The following is an 8,942-nucleotide window of genomic DNA, read 5'->3' on the forward strand; positions in this document are numbered from 1 at the left end:
AATTTTTCTTTGAACAACAATAAATGCTTGTTCAATTGCATGTTGTTTAGCCTTGTTTTCTTTGGAAAGTAACTCTTGCAACAACAATGTGAATAATGCATCAAACTTGACAACTTCATGATTTACTTGGGTCATAAGTCTCCAAGTACTCACAAAAGTCTGGTAAGCCTATCTGACAAAGTATCAAGAACAGTCTGCAAAAGGGAACTGTAAAAAATGACCTCGCCTACAGAAATAAGTTGCTCATTTATATCCTTGACACCATCAAGGAAAGTGTCCATTTTATCTTCCTCATGCATAATCTTCAACTCCAATTCTTTACGCAGCAATGCAATTTTAGCCTCATTGCAACTTGCATAAAGACAAGCCAGAATATCCCAAGCATGTTTTACAGATTTTGTTGAACGAATGTAAGGAGTAATAGTGCGCTTCACAAACAGCACAATCAATGCATGAGGATGTATATCTCTTACATCCCAACGATTCTGCTCAACAGTTCTAACAACAACAATCCTGCAACCAAAACCTGCAACATTCTCAACATCGCATGTATCCACAGAATTAGGACGTACATCAATGCCCTACACAATATTTCAAACGCCCTTTTGACACAAGAACATGTTACATCATGTAAGCCCACATAGGGTAATTTTTCTCATCCAATTTGTCCTCAGCAGCAAATATCTTGAACACATCTGTGTTGTTGTTGCTTGCACCTAATGTGAAAATTGTCTGAAAAGAGGAGAAACGAAGCGGAAACAACACGTGCTATACAACACAACCCGTAGATTACTATAAGGGACATGTTATGCAAAAAGACATTGACATAAATTTTGCAAAAAATGATGAAATTGTCTGCACAACACTACTTGTAGTGGAAACAGAGGCCAAAATAAGCCCTAATGGAAAATCTGACTGAGCTTTACGAGCATGCCCGAACTATCTTTTGACTTGGTGAGGCTCACCAAATTTTGAGAAAGGGAGCAGGCGTGTGTTGACAATGCTGGCAAAGAAATTTTGTCATTTTATTGGAGATAGGGTTACATGGAAACACACACAGTTTGGAGAAGACGAAGAAAATTCAAGGCACACAACAGAGAGTAATATTACTTAGTGTGCAATGGAAATATAAGATAGCCCTAGAGTGATGGACGTATATACAATACACAGAGGGAAAAACCTCCTAGTGAAGGAAAAAATGCCCTGACTGTCCTAAGTGTTCACACACATTATTACCACATGTATATGGTAACACTTTCTACTTAAATAATTTCTTTCAAAATTAGGCACACATACCTAGTCAAGGAAACATCTTACCATTATACCTTAACGAGAGTTAGATTCATATGCCTTGTAATTAGTGAAGACCCAACCCAATTTATGGCACTTAACAACTGATTATAATTTTATTTGCAAAGCCATCATCATATGTATAGGGAGTGGATTTTAGGAAAATTTGCTTGCAGTTTTTGAAAATGCCTTAGAAGCGAAGATGCACTCGAAGCTTCACACCATATTTTGGACGTCGAACAATTCCAAAATTAAATGCTAAAGGTTTCTCCATGGTTGGAGAATGGGTAAATGTGAAATTTTGATAAAGCTTGATCAATGCTATCTTAGCTTCTTGATATGCAAACTTGACCCCAATGCAAGCTCGTGGGCCTAAACCAAAAGGCATGTATGCACTGGGGTGTCTCTCCTTGTTCTCTAAACAATCAGCTTCAAACCTATCCGGGTTAAACTCGTCAGGATTCTTGAAGTTCGTCTCATCCATCATGATCGCATTTGGGATCATCCACACATGTGTACCCTATAAGGACAAAAACAAGACCCCAAAAAAGGGTATGAGTCTCAACACATGAAGACTAGTAATAACAATGGAAGAGATATTGAGCTCTTTGTCAAACCTTCTTCAAATTGTATTCACCGATTTTGATGTCATTAGTAATGAAGCGGGCAATAACAGGAGCTGGAGGACAAAGACGCAATGTCTCCTTGAATACCTACACACACAAAGATTAGAAGTGCATTAGGTGGAAGGGAGATAGCATGCACTGTGATATATATATATATATATATATATATATATATATATATATATATATATATATATATATATAGAGAGAGAGAGAGAGAGAGAGAGAGGAGAATGTCAAGTTACAAAAGTGACCGCCCTTTTGCCGAAACATCCAACACTCTTTGTTCTAGAGCGTTAGAACTAAATCAAACATGAAGCCAGAGGAGAATGTCACCACCCCTAGGATGGTGAACATTGACATCAGAGATTACCCAATGATCCATGATGCATAATTAGAACCATAGAAGCCCTTTGTCTGAAGGACCATAGAAACCTTTCGCCTTAAAGAACTAAGACCATGATTCTTTCTCTCTTTTTTAAAATTTTGGGGGGTTGGGGGGCACCCATCCAAGAAGCTCTATGCGAGGAGTCTTGAACTCAAGACCTGATACCCCAGAGGGAATTGATTACTTGGGAGAGAGAGAGAGAGTTTGCCTGCTCGACATATGGAAAACCATCGAGGTCCTGATAGGAGAGCTCGGCGTCTGGAGGTCCATAGGCATCCACTTCTTGGAGGATCCTTTGCTCCACATCAGGATGGCAAGCAATGAAATAGAGGCAATTTGAGAGTGTCACGGCAGTTGTCTCAGAGCCAACCAGCAGGACCTCAAATGTCAGTCCATTGATGTAGCCATCTGTTAGCTCGCTCTTCTCTTTCCGCGCATTCAACAGAAGAGAGAGAAAGTCTATGCGGTTGCTAAGGTTCTCGTCCGCCTGCCGTCGCTCGAGAGTCTCCTTCAACACACTCATCACAGTCCTTGTGTTTTCCTCCATTCTCCAATCTGCAGTGATTGGTATTGAGCCTAGCACCTTGCGCATAGGCTTCTGAAGGATGGGAAAGAGCTCCCCAACGATGGTACTCAATGGTGCGTCCCCATCCAGGCGCAAGGCGGTGAAAAACTTGTTTGCAGAATGAACCAGCTTGGCATCCAAAGTGATACCATCACCAGCACTAGTGACATTGTCACCTCCCTTCATAGGACTCCTCAAGCCCTCCAACATTTCAAACTTGGCACCAAATGCAGCCTCCCCTATTATATCCAATGTCAACACCATCATGTAGTGGGAGATGTTGAGATCCTCATCTTCCGATTTCCCTTTCAACACCTGCACCAGCACATCGCCCATGCGGTTCATGAGCGGAATGTACTTGCGCATTTGCTCAGCATGGTAGAACGGAAGCACCGAATTCCGCATCAGTGACCATGCCTTCCCTCTGTTGCATAACATCAGCAGTCAGAAAAGCTATAGTTAGACAGATTGTACATCCATACGCGGACATTCAGAGTAGTTGGGCTTTAGAATGAGCAATCCTGAATTATGATAAAGATAGTACCTGCTGAAGAAAAGGGCGTGATGAAGGAGAGGAACAGTCTCAATGTAAGCAGGATAAGCACGGTCGGTGGCAGACTTGAAATGCTTGGTGCAGAGCTGGCGACAGAGCTCGGCGTCCGCGATCATGACGATGGGTTGGCGACCGAAGTGGAAGCGGTAGACAGGGCCGTAACGGCGGGCCATGTCGATGAAAATCCGAGCCTCTCTGTCGCTGGTGAGCAAGGGGAGATGGCCCAACCCAGGCAGCCAGTAGGGGGGGCACTTGATGTGCCTCACGAGGCGTACGGGCCACATCATGTACACCCAGTAGAAGGCGAGCATCACCGCCATCGCAGTTGCAATGGGCGGCCATCCTTGCAAGAGGGGGCCTGCAAGCAACAGCTCCCCCTCTCTTCGACTTATTGCCCACACATCGCCCATTCTGTCCCATAATGCTCTGGCTAACACAGGAACATGGTCGGCGGCCATAGCTGCAGGTGCCTTGGCTGATGCGGCGATGCCCCCAATGCCACAAAGGTGGTGTTTAGGCTGCAGCTTAAAGATCCCTTTGTCTCTCTTCCTTGATTTTAGGGTCTACATTTGATCCGTTTGACCGTTGTTCAATTATTGAAAATATTAAATCAAGGAGAGTATGTGTTGCATTGTGCACGTGTGTGTGTGTGTGTGTGTGAGAGAGAGAGAGAGAGAGGCAACTTGAAGCCATGAGAGAATGGTTTAGCTATGAGAAAACAAAAACTGATATAAAAGATACCACGGCTAAAAAATCACAAACAAACTATTAAGGTTTTTGCCACATGGACGCCAAAAAATAAGTGGTGCAAAGGCATGCTTTATCAATGTCATATGATATAGCTTGGGATGGTGGGCATGTGGGTGACTCGTGAGTCCTCGCTCAGCCCAACGTAACGACTGAATGTATGTGGTAGAAATTTCTTGAGCAGCTCCTTTAAGAGTCGTTCCTTTTTTCTTTTTTTTGCAAAACTCACAATTGTGAGTAGATTATATTAATATAGCAGACAAATTACAAGTTCCTGTCATGCCCATGTCAGGTCACGACAGCTTCCTAGGGCCATGATTACATCGGTTGAAGGGGGAGCCACCCCATGGCAAGAGATGAGCTCACCCAAGAGAGTCAATCATAGCGGCGTCAAAGATCTTGTTCCACTCATCTGAGTTTATCTGTCTCCTGATGGCGATGATTGCCTCTTTGCTTTCTTGTATTATCTTTGTGAACTTAGCTATTTCCAATGTACTCTTAAAAATCCGACCATTCCTTGCGGCCTTCTAGACTTGACGAAAATAGCAATATCTCACAATCTGCATGACGATGAGAAGTCCTTGATTCTTAAACACCTTTCCTCCCAAAAATAGGTCATTCTTGAAGAAACCCATTTTTCAGGTTTTCTGGACCTATTTGCATATTTTCCCAGCTAGGCCACAAATCGCCAGGAACTCCTTGAATAGGTGAGTCTTCACTAAGCCGATCTACATTGTGGACATCTATCTGGACCAATCCCCCTAGTGCACACCTTCACCCCAGTCAAGATGGCTCCCCATAGGCCCTTCCACACGAACACCTTCATCTTATGCGGCCATGGTGGGCACCATATATTCCTCACAACTATCTCCCACCTTGACTCAGGCCAGTGCTTGCCCCAATCAATCCTTCGAAGATATTAGTGTTGGAATTAGGGTTGCAGACAAATGCACACAGCTTGGAGAAGACGAAGGAAGCTCAAGGCACACAATAGAGAGTGTGTTACTTAGTGTGCAATGGAAAGATAGATAGCCCTAAAGTGATGGGCGTATATACAATGCACGGGGGAAAAAACCTCCTAAAGAGGGAAAAAATGCCCCGACGGTCCTAGTGTGTTCACACACATCACTACCACCTGTATATGGTAACAAATCCCCCCTGGAGTGATGCGATGAACGAGAGCTGGCACATGAGTAAACGGAAGTATCATGCCCTGAGGACATGATCAATCCACAAAGGGGAGTAAGCCCAAAGCTTTGCGGAAAGCTTCAAGGTTCTCACAAGACAATGCCTTTGTGAAAAGATCTGCAAGGCTGTCCTGTGTTGGCACATAAGCCAAGGTGATCTCTCCTGCTGAGAGCCTCTCCCTGACATAGTGGTAATGCACCTGAATGTGCTTTGTGCGAGCATGAAAAACTGGGTTCCTCGCAACTACCAATGCACTCTGACTGTCAGTGTAGATAGTGTTGGCAGTGTCCTGTCCAACACCCAAATCAGCCATAAGGCGTCTGAGCTATACACACTCAACCGTACCTATGAAGACTGCCCTGTACTCAGCCTCACAACTCGAAGTGGCCACAGTAGGCTGCTTCTTGCTCAACCATGATATACATGAACTGCCAAGCATGAAACAAAAACCACTTGTGGACACTCTCGTGTCAAAATAACTAGCCCAATCTGAGTCCGAAAAAGCATGTAAGTCTGGCGGCAATGATCCCCCCTTGGGATAAAACAAGCCAAGATGTAAAGTGCCACTAAGGTAGTAGAAAATCCTCTTGACAGCCTGCCAATGCTTAGACCCTGGGCTATGCATAAATCTGCTGACGTGTGAGACTGCAAACTGAATATCCGGCCTTGTGTTGCATACATAAATGAGGCAGCCAACGGTAGTTTGATAAAGAGTGACATCAACAGGATCGCCAGCATCATGTAGACTCAAATTTAAACCTGTTTCCATGGGAGTGGCAATAGGTTTGCAATCCTCAAGTCCAAACTTACATAGCAATGTCTCTATGTAACTTTTATGACACAAGGCAATACCACCATCACACTGCTTAAACTGTATACCCAAGGAATGATGCAACAACCCCAAATCTTTCATCTTGAAAGTAGCATTCAAATCAGCCTTAAATTCAGCAATATGTCTCTCATTTGGTCCAGTGATCAACAAATCATCAACATAAAGAAACACAATGAGAAGTACATCACCCTCACGCTTTAAATACAATGTTCTTTCTGTTGGACTGTTACGAAAGCCTTGTTTGACTAAATGAGTGTCAACTTTCTCATACCAAGCACGAGGAGATTGCTTCAACCCATACAAAGCCTTGTTACATTTGCACACTTTGTCCTCTTGTCCTTTTATGACAAAACCGCGAGGCTGCGTTACATAAACTTCCTCAAATATGTCACCATTCAAGAAAGCAGTAACAATGTCTGATTGATGTACATCCCAAGCAAAATGATCTGCCAATGCACATAGAAAACGCACAGTAGTCATACAACAAGTGGGAGCAAAAGTCTCTGCATAATCTATGCCTTTTTGTTGTGCATAACCCTTTGCAACAAGTCGAGCCTTATGGCGATCAATCTCACCATCCGGCTTGCGTTTCAACTTGTAAACCCACTTCGTACCAATGGCCTTTTTGCCAGGAGGCAAATCACATAAAGTCCATGTGTCATTTTCTATCAGTGCATCATATTCTTATTGCATGGCAGCCATCCAATTTTCTGAATTCTGTGCTTCATCAAAAGACAGAGGCTCCTCAACATCATGTAAGCTAGACACAACCAAAGCATAACAATGTGATGCATAAGATGCATGGCGAGAGCTTGAACGAGTACGACTAGACAAAGGTGCATCCAATTTACTGTCACGCAAAGTTTGCACTTGCCATTTTAGCATACCTCTAGCCTGCTCATTTTCAGCCCTTTCCTCATCAAGTACATCATGTACATCTGCATCAGTAATAGGCTGATCTAAAACATTTTCAGAAACCCCCATAGGCTGTACATTTGCGTCATTGGAACTTACATTCGTATTTCCCCCACTGAAAAGAGGCAACAAAGTGTCATAAATGTCCTGTGAGCTTACATTACTGTTTCTAGTGTCATAATAATCAATATCTAATTCTCCTAAATGATTTTCTCATGTTAAACTAATCATTTAATATGGGGAAGTTCCAGGGGAGAAAAAGCTAGAATATTGGTTAAGCTAGCAGACCGGCCACAGTAGGGATCCAAAGGAGGGAAAATAGGGATCCAAAGGGGGGGCCATCTGCAAAAGAGCCATGTGCAACAATGGGCTAAAAAGACCCTAAGGTTCAGCCCATTAAGACTTCCAAAATGCTAAGGTTCCAAAATTCAAAGGTTGTGTCCAAAGGTCAACCCTAGGGGAAATTGGATGCTTTGTGTGTGACCAAAAAGTCCTTTCAAATCCCTACATAGGAGGGGGCGGGCCTTGGGAGTAGGGGATGAGAGAGAAAGTCACACACACACACACACACACACACACACACACACACACACACACACACACACACACACACACACACAGGTTCCCTTTACACAAAGGGAATTAGGGACACATGTCAGCTCCCTAGCCCAGATGCCCACAAGGTGTGCCCAATTCCTATTGGATGGCCTTGGAGGTCGACCAATGAGAATTAGGCTAGAGTAAATCTAGTTTAATTAATTTAATAACACTTAATAAAAGAACCAATGAGAATTAAGTCTCCTAGAAGACTATTGGACAGTCTCCTAGAAGACTATTAGACTGTCTCCCAAGGGGTCCAATGAGCATTCAACAGCCCAATGGCTTGCCTGATTCCTATTGGCCAGGAGGCAAACGAGTCCAATGAGAGTTTAATTTAATTATTAATTAACGTAAAGCTCTCACAAAAGGGGAAAGGGGGACACATGTCAACTGCTTAATAGTCATTGGCTTGACTTGGGGAGGGCCAATGAGGGTTGAGCAAGAGCAAATAGCAAGAGGGCTCGCCCAAGAGAGAGAGGGGGCTGATTTTTGCAAGGCATTGTCACACACACACTCACACAATCTCATGTGTGAAGAAAGAGAAGACTATCTCTTCCCAAGCTTTAATGGAGAGCTCATCACCTACTCCAAGCTGGTGAGATAGAAGCCTACATCGACACACTCTTGGCATGTGGATGCAAATCCAACCAAGAGCCAAGCTTCAATGCATGCTCATCTCCTCTACCAAGCTAATTACTAAGCTAAGCTATGCTAATATGAGTGATTATGTGAGGAGATGTACATCTTTCTCGTAAGATACTCCTTCTTCCTCTCAATCTACTCTCGTACCCTGCTAGCTCTCACCATCTTCGAAGGTGTGTGAGGTCTTGGGTCTGAGACCGGGGATAATTTAAGTTGTGTTTTCTAAGTGTTTTGCTTAGTGCATGAAGCTTTCATCTTCATTGCACTAGCTAGTCTTGAAGGAACACAAAGAATTGTATTGTACAATGTCTCTCTTGATGGGAGAAACCATAATACAAAGCCTTTTGGAGGGGGGACCCCGGCTCCATGCAAATCCGGTCCTCAACTGTTGTCAATAGCTTAATTTCTCTCTCTTTTGAAAGTATTGTTCATGCTATCTAACTAGGTGTTATGATTTTTGTTGCTCTCTCCACCCAAGCACTCTTGTAATTCTCATTAGGAATCTATTCTAATGAAATGCCCACTATGTTCATGCTAATTTCCGCTACACACAAGTTACTAGGCCATTAAATGTTACATTGGTATCAGAGCACAAG

At 43.3% G+C, this 8,942-nt stretch overlaps 1 protein-coding gene across 1 annotated transcript; it reads right to left on the reverse strand.

Moving 5' to 3' along the window:
• Positions 1 to 1,377: 1,377 nt before the first annotated feature.
• On the reverse strand, positions 1,378 to 3,918 carry LOC147418602 (cytochrome P450 711A1-like). The gene is made up of 4 exons (XM_086507255.1): positions 3,414 to 3,918; positions 2,513 to 3,293; positions 1,908 to 2,003; positions 1,378 to 1,810 (listed from the first exon to the last, which is right to left on the reverse strand). The coding sequence occupies exons 1-4, from the start codon at positions 3,878 to 3,880 to the stop codon at positions 1,481 to 1,483; spliced, it is 1,674 nt and encodes a 557-aa protein (XP_086363381.1). The 5' UTR covers positions 3,881 to 3,918; the 3' UTR covers positions 1,378 to 1,480.
• Between the last annotated feature and the right edge of the window lie 5,024 nt (positions 3,919 to 8,942).

Source organism: Adiantum capillus-veneris, chromosome 30, assembly GCF_014529385.1.
Source record: "Adiantum capillus-veneris isolate H3 chromosome 30, ASM1452938v2, whole genome shotgun sequence".
In the NCBI taxonomy this organism is placed as follows: domain Eukaryota; kingdom Viridiplantae; phylum Streptophyta; class Polypodiopsida; order Polypodiales; family Pteridaceae; genus Adiantum; species Adiantum capillus-veneris.